Source organism: Bidens hawaiensis, unplaced genomic scaffold (assembly GCF_021521415.1).
Source record: "Bidens hawaiensis isolate Kalapana, Puna unplaced genomic scaffold, B.hawaiensis_p1.1 tig00000458_1, whole genome shotgun sequence".
NCBI classification, from domain to species: Eukaryota; Viridiplantae; Streptophyta; class Magnoliopsida; order Asterales; family Asteraceae; genus Bidens; species Bidens hawaiensis.
Window position 1 is genome coordinate 4,695,608 of NW_027491030.1, and position 19,842 is coordinate 4,715,449.

Genomic DNA, 19,842 nt, shown 5'->3' on the forward strand with positions numbered 1-19,842 from the left:
TAGGCACGAAACATCAAAATTAATATGAACGATTGAGATCTCAACTTCGTAGGGGCACAACTTAGTGTGTGGTCGGGGGGGGGGGTCCCCACCCCCCACCCACCCACCCACACCCACACATGTTTTCGTCAAAGCGAAGCCATTATCGTCTCCTAAAGCTCGCCCAAATATTGAGGATAGTTGCAAACACTAACGCTGTTAACAAAAAAATTTCCATTCATGGAAGTATGAAGTAGAAGTTTGCATGATACTTAAATGTGATTCCTTTAGACGTTATGATTGATTTGGTTAAGTATTAGTTTTAGAGAGACAAATAGGTAAACTAAAATTGAGATTCATTTAGATTTTGTTTAAATGATAATAAGGACTTAAATGCTAATTCAACAGTTGTTTAATTGGATATTTGGGTATTTTTAGAGCCATCATATAGTCACTCTCTTAAATAATTTATACATGTCATTTTCTAGGGTTGATTAAAGGGGTGTTTGGGATTACTTATTTTAACTCTTTATAACTTATTTAAGGCATAAAGTTACAAAGTTGTAACTTATACCTTATACATTCACAAAACCTATTTTTTCAAACACCTTATAACTTATAGCTCATAAGTTATAAGCTATAAGTGTCACACCTCATAATCTTCGATTGGACTACATTGGTAGTATCCGCTTGTATAACCAAAACATAAACTTGTACTATACTTTGCGTCTACATACACTTATTTAAATCTTCTAGAAAGAGTCAACGGACTCTTCTAGTCTCCCCGGCCACCGAGGGTGGCGGCCCGTACAATAAGCTGGATATAATCGTCCCGATACAACAAACATTGCGTTGAAACAACTAGAAATAAATCTACTTGTAGAATTCCATGACCCAAAAATTGCAAACAAAACATTCCTTTCTAATCACAGCGAATCCAGCATCTTTAGCCAATGTAAGAAACTCATCATCCGTACGCTACTTTCCTCCAGGATTCTGAGTCATCATGCTTGCATCTAGGTAGGTGCTGACTCTCACAGAAGAGCTTGTATCCGGCAGAAAAGGGAGAATTGCCTCTACTATAATAACCTTACCATTTTTTGGCAAAGCCTTGTAGCAATTCTTTAGCAACTTTACACAAAAATTGTCACTCCAGTCATGTAAAATCCACTGTTACATGTGTTATATATCATTAATTAGAAACATGTTAAATACGTATATAATATAAATAGGTTTGCGCAATCTTACCTTCATAAAAATGGCATCACCTTGAGGAACCTCTTTAAACATGTCTCCTCCAACATGTTCTATACCTACAATGATTTTTTCTATTGTTAAGGATGTCAAACATTTTGCTTAAACATGCATATTAGCATATATGCAAATGACTTAATGAAAAAGATGCATTATGTATACCTTGATAGAGTGGTGCATGTTGAGTCACATGTGGCAAATCAAAATTAATTCCTTTAATGGTGGGATGTTTCGATACAATCATATTAAGAGTGATTCCTAGACCGCCACCGAAATCAACCACACTTTTGAGGCTGTCAAAACCTCGATAGTGCTCGAGAATTTCCTTCATTACAATAGTCGTATGATTCACCATGGCTTTATTGAACACCGTATTGAATCTTGCATCTAATGCTGGATATTCAAATGCGTGCGTTCCATGAACTTTATAAAAAGGAATACCTCCTTTAAGAACTGCATCTTCAAGCGCAAACCTTGTATTGTAAACACGAAATATCGAGAAAATAGTAAAATAGTTAAAAATGTCACAAATCATTTACATTATTAAATTAACTAAAGAAATTATCTGGTAATGAGACCAGATTTGTTACTGATAATATTTTTATTTTCTTTTTGTTTTGTCACAAGTTTTAGTCATTTCATGTCTTTTAGTCACATTTAATTTTCTCCATTTGGCCTCTTTTTTCACAAGTTATCACACTCAAATGGTTTAATTAATGTTTTAACAATTTAACATATAAATACAAAATTAAAACAAACTGATTTAAAATATTATTTTGATACAAAGTGGCTCATACTATTGAACTAATAAACTTACCAACTATCAATGAACACTTTATCTTGAACCAACTGCATGAAGGGACCTAAGGATGCCCCATCTTCATTTGGTATGAAGTATTTGGCAACGGGAGCGAGTCCATACAATCGAATAGGCCTTGATTCATGGACCCCTTCCGTGCAAGTGACAATTGAATGACTCGCGAGCAAACGGAGCATCCGATCAATCATGTGAGGGGCATCTTCGTTGGAGATTGACAACCGAGAAGCAATTTCATGACTTGAGAGTTGCGCATCTGGTCCCACCTCGGCTATAGTCTCTAGGACCTTAAGCTTGATTGTATTCACTAGCACCATGCTCAATGATGTGGAGTTTGCCAATTCCATTGCATAAGTAAAGTGATCCTCACTAGAACTCATATTGATCACACAACTCTTATCCTTGGTTTTCTTTGTTGCTACTTACAACTTTATAATGACACTCCATCTCTCACATATGTTGCAGTCCTTTATATAGATATTATATCATTATAGAGTGTGCACAGTTTGTATAGAATCGTATATTGGTTTTTGAAGAAGTTGTTTATTTTTCGTTATATTGGTACTTGAATAGGAAAATTTTGTAATTTATCTTGGATAGAGTGGTTGAAAACCCCTCTTTTAGCCACGTATTTTTTTTTTCATTTGCCTAGTTTCTTGCTAATCGGTGCCTTTTAATATAATCCCATTGTTTAGAAAAAAATAGAAACTTGAAGCTAGTTATGGTTGAAAGAAGCAGAAATAGAATAGTGGGGCGGTTGGGGCTTCGACTTGAAAGTTGTGGTCAACTTAACTGTGAAATTCGTCGTTAAAAAAAAACATCTTCAGATAAAACAATGATCTCTACTTTATAGTTTATACCTCCTTGTCACATGAATAAATAGGGTGAGATTTAATCGACCACAAATCCACCGATAGTTGGCACCAATTAGGCGGGGCGGTGGTTTTACCGTTGGTGCCAATGGCCACATAGGCTTGAGATTGGGGGCCACACCGTTTGGTTTAAACGTTGTGGAAATATGTGACATTCACTTTAACATAAATTTAAAATAACAATAAGAAGAGACAAATTAATTAAATATTTTTGGTCCACAGCATGTGGCATTCACTATAAAATAAATTAAAAAAATCAGCATGACTCATGAGGCGAATTATTATAGATTAATTTGCTTCTTTATGCACTAATAATGTTCTATGAATGTTGTTTTAAACGGCATGGTTTTACTATTCAGAAAGACATAACGACGTAGCTTGTTACTAATTTGTTTTGATACAGATGAAAACACTATTTTTTTAATATGATACTTAATTTGATTTAATCAATAAAAGAAAGAAAAATACATTTGAAATAAATTAATAAAAATATATGTTATTATATATATATATATATGAAGCTTATTTGCATTATTGTTGGTACATTGTGTGTTCTAACATGTACTATCATTATTACCTTTTAACTTTCTACCCCTGTACCTTTCATCTTATAAAATTTGCCACGACCCATTTTTCATTGTTAAAATCATCATATTTTTACTTTCAACTTTGATATTCTATACACATCTTTTACATTTTTTGTATTTAATGTGTCAGTCTAAATTTCCCAAGTTAACACGCTGCAACGTGTGTGGTTTAACGTTTTTACGTCTATCTTTTGTTTTTTCGTTTAGCGGCTCTATCACAGCGTGTTGATCTTAAGTTAATCGACTTAGTTAATCTTTTCTATGTTTTACTTTTCGGTCTAATTTTTGCATGTTAACAAACATCAATGGGCGTGTGTGGTTCAACATTTTTATATCTAATTTTCGTTTGGGTTTCTTAATGGTTCATGAAAACTACTGGCGTGGATGTTAATACTTGAATCAAATAAACCGTTTTAGTTTATACACCCCACCGCAACACGGGGTATTAATACGACTTGATATATAATTAAATAGGTACTTGTCTTTTTCTTTTTATGCAAGTTTTATTTATAACAGACAAAACACGTCAAATGGGGGGTAATCATTTATGATGTGGGAGTTAAGAAAAATCATAGTGGGCCTAGAAGAAAATGTCAGGTCAATTGTTGGTTTGTGATTTAGGGTAGGTTTAGTAAAACATGAGTTCGTCTGACTCGACTTGTTGCCGATCCTAACCGATAATCACGTAATGTGTTACTTTTTTAAAGTTAAAAGAAGTATACCAATATCATACTTAAATTAAAAAGAATAAAATGTTCGTTTTTATGGTGTAATTTTTTTAAATAAGTATTAACATTTGATAAGGTTATGGTCTCTTAAAAAGTCATGAGTTAGTTGGCTTTGAATAAAGGTTAAACGTGTAATTATTTTATAAATTAACAAAAGTTTATGAAAGTTCAAGTACCAAACTTGTAAAATTTCAAATATAAAAGCTTGTAGCTTTTTCTCAAATGATAGTAATAGCGTTCAAATATCGAGCATTTTCTCTTAACCTAAAAGCTTCAAGCTATTTCAACCAAACAAAAAAAAAATTGAATATGAGTTTTTTCTTAAAATCTTGAATCTAGAAACTCCTAAAAACTCTTAAAAGTTTCCTACTAAACATACTCTTAATTTTGAGTTAAATGGAAGTATGGTCCCATGTGGTGGAACTTCAAACGCAGGTTTTAACCCCGTTGTGCCATTTTTGTAGATATGGGCTTATGGTCAGCATTTTTTTTTTCAATTAGAACCTCGTCGTGAGCCCAAAGTTTGTTTTTCTACCAAAATACCATTCTACCCTTGCTTTGCAACCCTATGGTTAAATACATACAATTTGGACCATTTGTCTGTTAACATATATTCCCTCCAACAATTTTCACCAACCGAATGTTGACTTTTTAGGGTTGACTATCTTTGACCCGTTGACATTTAATGTAAGCTACTTATTATAATTCACTAAACATAAGTAATCATAATCTTGACATTCTAAACTGATTATTTGTATAAAATTAACCAAATTGACGTGAAATCAAAGATGTACATAGTTTGACTTTTCTGTGTCAAAGTTTGACTTTACACAAACTTAACCAATTGAAACACAAGGTGCACACATACATGTATATACATTCAAATCCATACAATACACACTACACACGGTTTGACTTTCCAATGTCAACTGTGACTTTACAAATATTCAGATCCATATAATATATAGATACATACATATACACACACAGACACATACATAATATACACACACATATATATACACATAAATACACACATATATATGCATATATAGATAAGCCAATTCCTCTTTTATATATATATATATATATATGATTGATTTCTTTTAAGAACCGCTTTGAGTTTTAAGAACTCGAAAGAACTCAATTTAACAACTTTTTTTTTTGAATTTTTTTTACACATGTGTAATACGTAAGTGTAAGTAATGTACAAAAAATTACCGTAATTTTTTACACACCGAATCGACTTATTACACATGTGTAACTAACATTTAAACTTGTGTAATCATCAGAAATACTTATTCTCTCTCCTGATTAATATTTAATCAGATTTATTCTCAGCCACATATTTCATACTCATTTAATTAAATGTGTGGTTCATATTGAGTTCTCAAAGTTCTAACAACTCAAGAGGTTCTCAAATTATCCATCCCCTATATATATATATATATATATATATATATGCATACACAATGCATATATGTATATATACATATATACATATATGCATACACAAATGCATAGATATATGCTTATATGCATAAACAAATGCATAAAGTTATACATACACACACAACCATACATACATATATATATAGATGCATATATACATACATAAAAGACTGTTATGCCCCTGGATAAATAAAATACACACATTGTAAGCACTTGATTCATTAACTAATTACTTTGTTATTGTTGTTCTACAAAGTCAACTAATGCATCTAATTATACATACTAATTACACATATAAAGACTATTATGCCCTTGTATAAATAAAGATACACACATTGTAAGCATTTGATTCCTTAACTAGTTACTTTGTTGTTGTTCTACAAAGTTAAACATAGTCAACAAATACATCTAACTATACATACATACATCTAATAAAACATACACATACATCTAATTACGCATACAACATATAAGCATACATATATGCACACAATAAAATTTAACAAAGCACACAGTAAAACTAAAGGATACACATTGGAATACATAAATAACAATATATGTTTTTTAATTGTAAAAAAGGTTTTTGGTAACTAATAAAATAGACTTGTCTAGGGTGTGTGTTGTGAAGAGGCTTTACCGCTTCTACACGTCACCCCCACATAGGAAACGAGGTTCTAAAGCCCTTCTTTATAAAGCTTCGTTGTGGTTTAAACCCCTTTACCATATATCTATATCTATATATATATATAGAGAGAGAGAGAGGTGTGTGTGTGTGAGGGGGAGAGAGAGAGAAATTGGCCCCACCTTCAAACCCCCCTGCCATCCATCCTCCGGATACCACCTTCCCCCATGCCCCCCCCCCCCAAAAAAAATAACACCGCAACCCACCCTAGCGCGGTGTTTTGCGGCTTTACCACCTCCAACCCCACCCACAGCATCAAGCCTAATAATAGAAAAAAACACAAGAAGTTCGGGTATTCATTTATGCACTGTGGGCTTATAAGAAAATATTAGGTGATTTGTTAGTTTATAATTTATATTTTAAGGATTATTTTAATAGTATTTGGACCAACCCAATACCCATGTGAGCTTTCATGAGACGGGATGTTAGTCACCCATGACGTTCTAGACTTGACTAACCCAAGAACACTTTTAAGGAGGAAACACACCATTGTGGGAAAAACACCATTAAGTCAAGTTTTAAATTTTAGACATTATTATCTCAAACCATAATTAACTATATCACCCCTACGCCATTAAACCAGGAGACTAAGTATTATTTTAAGAATTAGTCAAGCTTCGTAAGAGTTCTGAGTGTGGGCCACTCCACCCACTGGAGGACGAAAAGATTAGAATAACGTATGTTGTAGGGGCTTTAACTACTAAAAAAAAGAAACAAAACAAACTGTTATATCACTGTCATGTAGGCGAATAAGCATTCACTGACTTTTTCCTCAAATACTCATAATAATTTAACCAAAAAACAATTATTTTCTAATCTTTCTTTTATGTGAAATGGCATATTGATCGCCTGATCAGCTGGAAAAAAGAATGGCCTCAGATGCCAAACCTCCTAGCCCCTAGGCGCTTGCAAATACAATGGTACCTCCCTTAATTCCTCTCCACATAATGGTGTTTGGTACTGGCTTATGGTGATGTTGTTGGGTTCCAGTGGTGATCAGTCAACGATTTAACAATTAAACCCGGTTTTAATTGTAAAGGTTTCATAGATATTAATCATATTAATAAGAGATTACGCAGCAGAATATTAAAACCAATAATCATCACTTTTAGGAACCGTACAGGATCCGGTTACAAACAATACGAGTACGAGAAATAATATACGATATATTGTTAACTACCGATGAGATAAATAATACCTCGGTTAATGATTAACCGGTTGAGACACCGAGGTTCAACGAACGAGTGTTAGTTGACGAACCGAAGAAACGAGCGGTGGCGGTGGTGCGTTACAGCAGCAACGGCAGCGGCGTACTAGATGGCGGCAAGCGACGATGATTCGGTGGTGGTTTGCGGCAAGCTACAGCAGCAACCGGTGGCTCCTTAAAGCAACCGATGATGGTGCTTGTTTGCTTGGTTCTGTTAATCGGCCAGAAAGTGACGAGGGGTTTTGTGGTTGTATAGCTCCTCTTTTCTTGGAGGCTAATCAACACAAAACGTAGGTTTTGTTATAATTATTATTAATATCATATGAGATTATTTATATAAATAATCGCAAACTATTAATATTAAAACATAACCGGGCCTAAAGTCCAACTCGTTTCAACTCTCGTTTAAAGCCCAAACCAGTTTATTTAATTAGTAAATAAACTATATTATTTATAACTATTATAAATAATAATCCAGTCATATTTTATTCGTCGTTTACCGGTTAACAATTTAAGCGGGTTTTAGTTCGTTGCCCAAGGTGTAACTCTCACGGGTCACAACCCGGTCGGCCACGTTGACTTACCCGAACCGGTCCATAATTCCGACAGTCTCCCACTTGGACGGATTCGGTTAAGTTTCTCAACGCTGACAACCAGTGGTGCTCTAGCTACACATGGTTGCCCCCAACAGGTTATAGCATTTTAAATTCATTAACCAAAAGCTCTTGGAATACACTATTGCAAGATAATGAAATAACAGTAATCGTTGTCATCTATCCTTTCAGTATAAGACATCAATTGAATAATGAGACATGGATCAAATCAATCTCATATGGCGTTCAATCATTATCGTTTTCGTTCTCGAGTCAAAGTGGTCCAATCAAACACACAGTAAGTTTGGGTGAGGCCTCACACTTTACCAGTTTGAATCAACGAAGGCGCTAAGATGTCTAACTGTTACATATCATGTAAGAGTACAGAATCCCATCTCGATTACATACAACTCCCACTGAACTTCAGAATACTCCCAACCAATGTCTTTATGACCGGCAGTTACGCGACATCGGTTGACACTGATCAAAGAATACCTTTAGTAAACGAAAGTTCTAATATGTATCTCAGGTCTAAGGATACTAAATGAGCATACCAATATCAAATGCATCTTATGACTAAGATATATGAAGATGATTTGATGCGAGTTACATCCAACGTCATTCACAATGAGGTCTGTAAGTTTGGAAGTCAACCCCTTGAGTCCAAAGTCAGAATAGTCTTAATTCAAAATCGTTCCCACGAGTCTGACCGACTACGATAATTTAGAGTACAATATTCATGGATTAAACGTATTAAAATGAACACAGATATAATATTCAAAGTTTGCATAACCATTAAATCAAAAGTGAACTCAAAAGTATAACTGTTTAAATGTTCATACATCCAAATACTAAATCAAAACAAATTACTAGCCAATCTAAGACCGATAATATCCTTGTGATGGTCATGCTTGTCCTGAGTCATCGGGTTAGTGAACGGGTCTGCTAGGTTTTGATCTGTGTCTACTTTGCTTATTGAGATGTCACCTCGTTCCAGTATCTCCCGTATGAGGTGGAACTTCCTTAGAATGTGCTTGGCTCTGTGATGAGATCTGGGCTCTTTGGCCTGAGCAATATCACCTGCGTTATCACGGAACACCTCGATTGGTTTGCGAATACTCGAAACCACTTCGAGATCGGTGATGAACTTCTTCATCCAAGCAGCCTCTTTAGCAGCATCCGATGCAACTATATATTCGGATTCGGTGATAGAATCCGCCACTACACTCTGCTTAGAGCTCTTCCAATAAAGAGCTCCTCCATTGAGAGTGAAAACGAAACCTGACTGTGAGCGAGAATCATCTCGGTCAGTCTAAAAGCTAGCATCAGTGTAACACGTTACATTGAGCTCCTCTTCCACTCCCCCAAACACCAAGAACATATCTTTGGTCCTATTTAAGTACCTTAGAATATTCTTTACAGCAGTCCAATGGGTCATGCCAGGACTCTGTTGAAAACGACTGGTCATGCTCAAAGCATACGAGACGTCAGGTCTGGTGCATAACATAGCATACATGATAGAACCAACCGCAGAAGCATATGGAATTGCTTGCATATGCTTAGATTCAATGTCCATTGCCGGAGATTGCGATTTGCTCAACACGGTTCCTTTAGTCATTGGAACAGCTCCTTTCTTGGAGTTTTCCATTGAGAAACGTGCCATTACTTTGTCTATGTAAGTACTTTGACTTAGCCCTAGAATCCGCTTAGATCTATCTATATAGATCTTTATTCCTAGAATATATGTGGCTTCTCCAAGATCTTTCATTGCAAAAAAAGATTCCAACCAGTGCTTAACTTCTTTAAGCATAGGAATGTTGTTTCCACTGATCAGTATATCATCCACATACAAGATGAGGAATGATATAGTGCTCCCACTAGCCTTTCTGTAAACACAAGGCTCATCTTCATTTTTGACAAAACCAAACTCTTTGATTTTCTCATCAAAGTGAAGATTCCAGCTTCGAGATGCTTGCTTAAGTCCATAAATGGACTTATTTAATTTGCAAACCCTATTAGGATATTTTGGATCGACAAAACCTTCAGGCTGAACCATATAGACATCTTCAGAGAGATGTCCATTAAGGAAAGCAGTTTTGACATCCATTTGCCATATCTCATAGTCATAATATGCAGCAATGGCAAGTAATATCCTTATTGACTTAGTCATAGCAACGGGCGAGAAGGTTTCATCATAGTCAACACCTTGAGTTTGAGTAAAACCTTTCGCGACTAGCCGTGCCTTATAGGTTTGTACATTTCCATGCATGTCGGTTTTTCTCTTGAAAATCCATTTGCTCCCTACTGCCCGACTATCGGGGGGTAGCTCAACCAAGTTCCAAACTTGGTTATCCTGCATGGATTGCATCTCGGCGTTCATGGCATCTTGCCATTTCTCGGATTCCGGATCCAAGATAGCAGATTTGTAGTTAGTAGGCTCTTCGCCAGACTCGGCTACTAATAAGACTTCGGGACCATCTAGATGCCATAAGTATCTAGAATTTGGTACGGGAGTCCTACTACTTCTGCAAACGCTCGTGTTCCCGTCTGATGTATCAGCAACAACAACTTGTTGACCAGACGCTCAAACTTCCTCAGCGGTTTTTTGTGGTTCTTGAATTTCTTCAAGATCGACAATGCTATCTCCAGTTCCTCGATTGAGAAATTTCTTATCAAGGAAGTGGCCTTTCCTCTTGATAGAAATCGTATTTGTATCAGGATGAAAGAAGTAATAACCGCTTTGGTTATAGTATCCGACGAAAACAACTTTTACGCCGCGGGGATCAAGTTTGTCATCAGACTCACTTGAGATGTAAGCATCACATCCCCATACTCTAAGGTAAGACAATTTGGGCTTCTTTCCCTTGTGCCATATCTCATATGGGGTTTTGTCTATCTTCTTAGTTGGAGCTAATTTGACAATGCGGGCGGCGGTCATAAAGGCATAACCCCAAAAGGAGTGAGGCAAGTTAGTTCTACACATCATCGATCGAACCATGTTTAGCAAAGTTCGATTTCTCCTCTCGTTCACGCCATTATGTTGGGGTGTGCCAGGCGGAGTGAGCTGTGAAACAATTCCATGCTCTTTTAGATGAGTGATGAACTCTGAGCTGAGATACCCTCCACCTCGATCGGATCGAAGCATTTTAACGGTTTTACCAAGTTGTTTTTCCACTTCGTTTTGAAACTCTTTGAACCTTTCAAAAGTTTCATGCTTGTGTTTCATAAGATACACATAAATGTATAGACTATAATCGTTGATAAAAGAAACGAAGTATCTTTCATGGTTCCTAGTCATGGTTCTGAAAGGTCCACATACATCAGTATGTATGAGTCCTAACAGATCACTTGCTCGTTCACTTTTACGAGTGAATGAGTCTTTGGCGAGTTTTCCAGCTAAGCAAGATTCACAATCATCAAACGAGTCCGATCCTGTGGATTCAATAAAATACCTTCTGATTGGAGTCTTTTAACTCTTGCCTTGCTTATGTGGCCAAGTCGGCAATGCCATAGAAAAGTATCATTGATGCTAGTCTTGATACGTTTTGAAAGATGATATACGTTATTATCTGGTTGAACATCAATCTCATAAATACCATTTCGAGGTTTAGCCTCAAAATAAAAGATATCGTTTAAGTAAGCAGAAATAGCCATGCCATTAAAAACGTACTTAAAACCTTGTTCAAGCAACAATGAAAATGAAATGATGCATCTGGTCAAACCAGGAGCATACAAACAATTATTCAAAGGAAAAACTAGGCCAGATGGACAAGTAAAATGAAAAACTCCAGTTTCCAGAACTGGTACTCTCTTCCCATCTCCAACGATGAGTTCCATGCTGCCTTTATTCAGCTTCTTCCACTTCTCAGGCTCCTGCAAGACATTAACAATGTGGAAACCACATCCGGTATCAAATACCCATGTGTTGCTAGAGACAGTGAAAAGTTCAATAACGTATATGGAAATACCTAGAGAAGTGCCTTCACCATTGGTCTTCTTCTTTGCTATCTCAGCTAGATGCTCAGGGCAGTTACGCATCCAGTGCCCCATCTTGTTGCACTTGTAGCACTGGCGCTCCTCAGGAGGCGGCGGTGGTGCCTTTACAACTTTCTTGTTAGTGTTGGTGGCAGATTTGGCAGCAACAGTAACTTTCTTCTTGCCTTTTCCCTTATAACCCTGATTCTTGGGTTTAGGCTTCTTTACACCAGCAGATCGGATCATCAGAACTTGATTGGTCCTAGAAGGAATGTTTATCTCAGCCGTTTTGAGCATGTTGTGCAGCTCCGGCACTATCTTTACCCAGCCGTTCATGTTGAAATTCATTACGAACTGGTCGTAAGAGCTGGGGAGAGAGTTGAGGATGAAATCCGCTGCCATTTCATCGGGCAGAGGATAATCAAGTTTCTTAAGCTGATCGATGTGCCCCTTCATCTTAAGAACATGCGCACTGACGGGAGACCCTTCTGCCATCCTGCAACTAATGAGTTGTTTCATGGTATCGAATCGTTCTTGACGGGATTGTTTCTGGAACATGCCCTTGAGTTGTTCCAACATCTCATAGGCACCAAAGTCTTCTAAGCCCTTAGCGAGCTCAGAAGTCATGGTGGTTAGCATAATACAGGAGACATCAGCCGAGTCATCCCTATGCTTCTCAAGAATTTTTCGAGCAGCGGCTGTGTTGTTTTCAGGCTCGGCTGGAACAGGTCCATCGAGAACATACATGCGCTTTGCATGGTGAGAACAAGTCTCAAGTTGCGGTGTCATTCGATGAAGTTGGTACCGTTCAGTTTATCCTTCTCAAGGATAGACTTAAGGGCGTAGGGGGAGATTTCATTTGATGACATCTGATTAAAAAGCAAAAGTAAATTAAATTAGTATTTTCGATGTTATTATCCTATTATTAATGACCCAGTTAACATTAATAAAATAGGGATTTGAGAATCTGGCCTCCAGTTAGTAATGGCAGCTGTAGCACACAACATTAGTAAGTGGTTAGGCAGACTGATAACGATTGCCAATTGTGAATAAAGCACAACTCTCGGTTATGAGGCCTATTAAGACAACAATTGCCTAAGTAGATACGTTTAGCCTCATCCATGCCCACTTTAGTCTTCAGACAGCTGTAGCACGTAACAGAAAAGTAAAGTAATAGTCGCCCTAGTACAGTCACGTGTGAAAGGGCCGGATGTGTCAACGAAACCCTTTCACCTTGAAGGGATAGGCTAGAAAACAAGTGCGGTGCTTAGCTCCAAACACTTGAAATTTTGCAGTATGCCTCAAGTGTGGCTTATAGTAGGATGACATAAACTATTAATTTTAAAATTGGGATTAATTTTAGAATTTACCAAATAGAGTAAAAGTCCAGTTTTACTGTATTAATCGGGACAACTTGATGAACCCTTTCATCTCTCAGGACACTTAGTTTTAAATAACCTATTAAAACTAAGTTTGTCGCGATATGACTAACCAATTTTAAGTTAATAGTTAAACTATTAAATTTATAAGGTTTTTGGAAAATCAAATTTAGTTTAATTTTGCAAAAACTTAATCGGTTAATAAAAATTTATTTTAATATATTTGGTATTAGGTTGGTGGTATTATAACCTATTATAATCAAGCAAGCAACCACAATAGCAAACAAGAACATGTAAATCTTAAATGGCCAAAAAGGTGATTGGTCTTGTTAGAGCCTATTAGCAAGACCAATCGGGTCAAAGGGGTCACAACACAAAAACAACCACATGGATGGACTCTTGGTGCATCCCGTCATCTTTGCTAACTCCCACTGACTTCAAGAACTCCGTGAGCTCGTCCCCGGTTTTCCTTCGGGTCTTCTTCATTACAATATTAAAAATACATATAATGAAAAACCAAACCCTATCTATTACAATTTTGAACCATCAAAGTGGCCAAAAACCATAAAATAAAACCGAAAAATAAAATACAACTTTGAACCATCCATATGGCCAAAATCAAACAACCAATCACACAAGGTCGGGCCAGATTTACATATTCAACAAAAATAAAATTGAGCAATATTTTGGTCAAATAAAATAAATAAAAATTGACCAAACCAAGATTGCTTAAAAACATATTTAGATCAAAAACTTCAACTAGCTTGAAGTTTATGATGTAGATCCGATGAAAAAACCGGATTCGAATCGTATGTTGTAACCAAGGCTCTGATACCACTGTTGGGTTCCAGTGGTGATCAGTCAACGATTTAACAATTAAACCCGGTTTTAGTTGTAAAGGTTTCATAGATATTAATCATATTAATAAGAGATTACGCAGCGGAATATTAAAACCAATAATCATCACTTTTAGGAACCGTACAGGATCCGGTTACAAACAATACGAGTACGAGAAATAATATACGATATATTGTTAACTATCGATGAGATAAATAATACCTCGGTTAATGATTAACCGGTTGAGACACCGAGGTTCAACGAACGAGTGTTAGTTGACGAACCGAAGAAACGAGCGGTGGCGGTGGTGCGTTACAGCAGCAGCGGCAGCGACGTACTAGATGGCGGCAAGCGACGATGATTCGGTGGTGGTTTGCGGCAAGCTACAGCTAAGGAGCCACCGGTTGCTGCTTGTTTGCTTGGTTCTGTTAATCGGCCAGAAAGTGACGAGGGGTTTTGTGGTTGTATAGCTCCTCTTTTCTTGGAGGGTAATCAACACAAAACGTAGGTTTTGTTATAATTATTATTAATATCATATGAGATTATTTATATAAATAATCGCAAACTATTAATATTAAAACATAACCGGGCCTAAAGTCCAACTCGTTTCAACTCTCGTTTAAAGCCCAAACCAGTTTATTTAATTAGTAAATAAACTATATTATTTATAACTATTATAAATAATAATCCAGTCATATTTTATTCGTCATTTACCGGTTAACAATTTAAGCGGGTTTTAGTTCGTTGCCCAAGGTGTAACTCTCACGGGTCACAACCCGGTCGGCCACGTTGACTTACCCGAACCGGTCCATAATTCCAACAGATGTGACATTGAATTAACGCTCACTACGCGTGGTCTCATACACACCCGTAACTTGAGGATGTGAAACACGGGGGATTCTATACGTAATGTTTGGATGATCTAAGAGTCGTGAAAAACACTTTCAGATCAGAATAATTCGGTGGTTCATAAACTATAGGCAAGCACTTTAAGAAATGATTTATTTATTATTTTTTTTGTCAAAAGGAGAAAATGTTAAAATTTTTAGAAAATATTTTTTTTTAAATTGAGAGATTGGTGTTAATTTATTTATATTTTTGGCGTTTGATACGTTTCTACGATTTATAACTTTCCAAATCTTTTGACTAAGGGATTGGTTTCAACTCAGTTTGCTTTCACTTCAAGATCTATATCACACTAATAGTATAGATGAATTTGAGGATGTTAGAGAAAGTTAAGAGAGAGTACGTAGAAGGATTTGCGGTGCATTCTATACTTGCGAGTTGCGATGAGCAGCAACCTTGCAGTGTCGTCTCTAAGAATTTAAATGTCTCGGCTGAGCAAAAATAAAAAGGCTCGTATGCCTTAACGAAAATTTTTTATTCGCTAGCGTACATGGATAAAACTTTTATTGACCGGTTTATTATAAGCAGAAACCAGAACATATACTTATCTCATAAACTATTGCAAATAATCTTATTTTTAAAACCAAAAAAACATAGATATGTAATATGTATAAAATAGTTTGTGCCCCCGAATCTTATGTGCCCCGGCCGATGGTACGGCTCGCACACCCTCTGAGCCTCCACTGCAACCTTGATTGTGCATACATTGGATCAACGTCATTCTTTCCATCTTAGTGTTTGTGTGTACACTTGGAAAAGATGAATAGTTGAACATGAAATGATATGTTTCTGACACAAATATACTAAACCAGACTAAAAAATAAATATCAACAAGTGAGAACGTATAAAGAAACACTAGATTATGCGAGAAGAGCTGAGAGGCAATACAAATCCGTTTTTTCTAGCTGCTAGAAACTAAAGGAGTTACGCTTCCGTTAGTCGTGAATCGTTGGAAGCGAACATTTTAAAAGGTGGGACTGTCACCAGCCATTTCATTAGTTGAGACCAACAACGACAAAAAAGTGATAACTGAGATTATTTAGATCATATACCTATATCTATATATACATTGTGTGATGGTGCTATCTAGTAGTCTTATCAAAGTAAAATTTGATTTAAGAAACGTGAATGATGAAAAGAGTTTTCATAGACTTCAAGTAAGATAACATAGACGAACAATCGAAAGATGAGCGTAACCAATAATCATGGGACAGATTGTGGACATGATTCATAATTAATTACTAATTAATTTGCTAATCAAGTATGAATGAAACTAAAATGATCAAAGAGTTTGATAATAGATGGATAATCGTTTTGGCAATCGATCACTACTATTTCACTATAAATTAAACCCGTACGTACGTTCCATATTGATGAACAAGTTAAGTGAGAAATGATCTACTGATCATATGAATAAAAATAAAAAGGTTGGATATATGTAAAGGCAGTTTGTTAGGAATACGAACATGAGCTTAATTGTCAAACAAATAGAAATAAATGTTTAAATGCAGAAACAACTAGAAATAAATGATGACTCTACTTGTAGAATTCGATGACCCAAAAGTTGCAAACAAAACATTTCTTTCTAATCCCCATGAATCCAGCACCTTTAGCAAGTGCAAGAAACTCGTCCTCAGTGCGCTCCTTTCCACCCGAATACTGAGTCATCGTTATTGCATCAAGGTGGGCGGTGGCTTTGAAAGAAGAGCTTGTGTCTGGTATAAAAGGGAGAATCGCCTCAACGACAATAACCTTTCCAGTATCTGGCAAAGCCTTATAGCAGTTCTTTAGCAGCCTTACACAAAAATCATCACCCCAATCATGTAATATCCACTGTATATACATCTCATACGCCATTATTCAACAAAGTGCTCAATACATACAAAATATAAATAGGTTTGATCCATATTACCTTCATAAAAATAGCATCACCTTTAGGAACCTCTTTGAACATATCTCCTCCAACATGTTCTATACCTACAATTGTTTTACATAAATATATACAAGTGTAAGCGTAACATGTGTATCTTATAAGTTATAATCAAATTTTATATTTACCCATTTCATCATATACATATATATGTCGATCGTAAGTGTGAGGATCGCTATTTGATATCCTTTTGAGTTTGCTACTTATATCATAACTAAGCATTCTAAAGGGTCAATGTGGGCAAACGCCCACGACATGTTTTTTTGCGGGAGAACAAAAAATTTTAAAAAATTCTGGATGTTATATATCAATCAATTAATCAATCATACCCAGTGGAATCTCATAAATAACAAAGCGATAAGTAGGGTCCGGGGAGGGTGGGATGTAGGCAACTGCGCCGTAATATATATAGAATACCCAAATACTTATTAGCCAACTGCCGTAATAAACTCATTTTATACCATGATTTGACTAATTGTTAGGTTTATTGTCATTATATTAATCGTTGTTTAGAAAAAAAAATGTACATTATTTAGTTTGGTAAGGCCTAAGGAGCATATTTTTTCAGGCTCGACCGGGGCACGTGAATTCTTAGGTCGCCACTGCAAACTGATGCATCATTTTAGTTATTGTAGATTTATATATTTCAATAAAACTTTTCTTATCATGTGAAATCCAGCATAATACTACTACAAATTATCATGTTGTTGATGGCATGAGTTTTCAATCTTACTTTCATTATTTATTACTGCATATGGCAAAGTAATGTTTGTGATATGTAGATACAAGTCTATCTCAAGTGTCTTAACTTAAGTTGTTTGGCTTACAGGAGGTTATGGTTTATGAGTGTGCACAGTTAGATTCACTCGGTTATTAGCCTCAACCAAATTAACCAATCCATTTTTGGTTAGTCGGTTTGCTTTATTCAGTTTTCGGTTTGGTTTTGGTAAATTTCGGTTAATAACAAAAATCATATTTGGGCTAAAGTTTTTACTTAAAATTTTTAAAATACATGAAATAGAATTATAAATACATGAAATGGTGGTAAAAAATATAAAATACATGAAACGGGGGCATAAAAGTTGCAAATATATGAAAATATGAATGCTTCGATTCGATTCTGTTAACCGTGGGTACAAAAAATAACCGATAATCAATTTTGGTTAATTTGGCTATAAGTTAATTTTAGTAATTAGGACTGGGAACTTATAGTTGTCAAAAAAGAGAGATTAACAAGTCACTTTTCTTGACTTAGTTGTAAATATTCATCTGCATTTATGTCCAGTCATTTTGCAAGTTTGTTCGGGTAAACATGTTTGTTAAGGTTGAAATGAGTCGTTTTAGAACATGGAGTAGAGGAGTATATTTTTGCATAATTACGTTAAAAGTTGTGCAAATGATTTTGTAATTACAAAATGAAAATATAAGGTGTATACCTGGATATAGTGGTGCATGTTGAGTTACATGTGGTAAATCAAAATTAATTCCCTTAATGGTGGGATGCTTCGATACAATCATGCTAAGAGTGATTCCTAGACCGCCTCCGACATCAACCACGCGTTTGAGGGCGTCGAAACCATGATAGTGCTTCAGAATTTCCTTCATTACCAAAGTGGTATGGTTTACCATGGCTTTATTAAATACCTCATTGAACCGTGCATCTACTGCCGGATATTCAAATGAGTGTACTCCATACACCTTGTCGAACGGAACAACTCCTTTAACAACTGCATCTTCAAGTGCATACCTTGTTTTATAAAACATAAAAGAACATATAATCAATCAAAGGAAAACAAACAAATATAATGTAACAAATACCTTGCCTATATTTGGCTTTTCATTTACCTATTTTCAGCTAAATTGTATTTTTTTAATTTATTTTCTAAGTAAACATATGACTAGTTGCTTTAAGCCCCCGCATTTAATTATCTTTTTAAAATATATTTAATTTCCTATTTTTGTTAAAACTTAAAATGTCCATTTGTTATGATTGTTTTGATACAAAGTGGGTGATATGGTTACACTTACCAACTCTTAGTGAACACTTTATCTTGAGCCAACTGTATTAATGGACCTAAGGATACTCCACCTTCGTTCGGAATGAAGTATCTGGCAATCGGGGTGAGTCCATACACTCGAATAGGCCTTGATTCATGGACCCTTTCATCACAAGTAACAATAGAATGACTTGCGAGCAAACGAAGCATTCAGTCAATCATGTCGGGGGCATCTTGGTTGGGGATTGATAAACGAGAAGTGATATCGAGACTTGAGAGTTGGGCATCGGGCCCGATCTCGGCTATAGTCTCCGTGACCTTAAGCTTAATTGTAGTAATTAACACCATGCCTAATGATATTGAGAAAGCCAATTCCATTGCAGAAGTAAAGTGATCCTCATTGTAGCTCATTTTCACACAACTGTGTCTCTATTTTTCTTTTATTTTGTGGTTAATCTCTCATATGTCAGCACTCATTTATAGGCACATAAAGCCAATCAAATGTGTGTAAGACCCCTGTTCTGGTGTCCTAATTTGGTGATAGATTTACTCATAAACACAATTCTAATTATCATAGTGAATTAAAACTTTTCGCGGAATAATTAAAACTCAACCATATAGTACATTACATCCAAATCTTGTCTTAG

The 19,842-nt window shown here is 35.9% G+C and overlaps 2 protein-coding genes across 2 annotated transcripts; both read right to left on the bottom strand.

Annotated features, from left to right (window-relative positions):
• Positions 1 to 846: 846 nt before the first annotated feature.
• LOC143627331 (cathecol O-methyltransferase 1-like) lies at positions 847 to 2,490 on the bottom strand. Its single transcript, XM_077097186.1, has 4 exons — positions 2,051 to 2,490; positions 1,396 to 1,706; positions 1,228 to 1,292; positions 847 to 1,149 (listed from the first exon to the last, which is right to left on the bottom strand). Exons 1-4 carry the CDS (start codon positions 2,428 to 2,430, stop codon positions 958 to 960), a joined length of 948 nt encoding a protein of 315 aa, XP_076953301.1. The 5' UTR covers positions 2,431 to 2,490; the 3' UTR covers positions 847 to 957.
• Positions 2,491 to 16,687: 14,197 nt separating this feature from the next.
• On the bottom strand, positions 16,688 to 19,477 carry LOC143628910 (cathecol O-methyltransferase 1-like). Its single transcript, XM_077098358.1, has 4 exons — positions 19,227 to 19,477; positions 18,635 to 18,945; positions 17,181 to 17,245; positions 16,688 to 17,101 (listed from the first exon to the last, which is right to left on the bottom strand). The coding sequence occupies exons 1-4, from the start codon at positions 19,403 to 19,405 to the stop codon at positions 16,805 to 16,807; spliced, it is 852 nt and encodes a 283-aa protein (XP_076954473.1). The 5' UTR covers positions 19,406 to 19,477; the 3' UTR covers positions 16,688 to 16,804.
• Between the last annotated feature and the right edge of the window lie 365 nt (positions 19,478 to 19,842).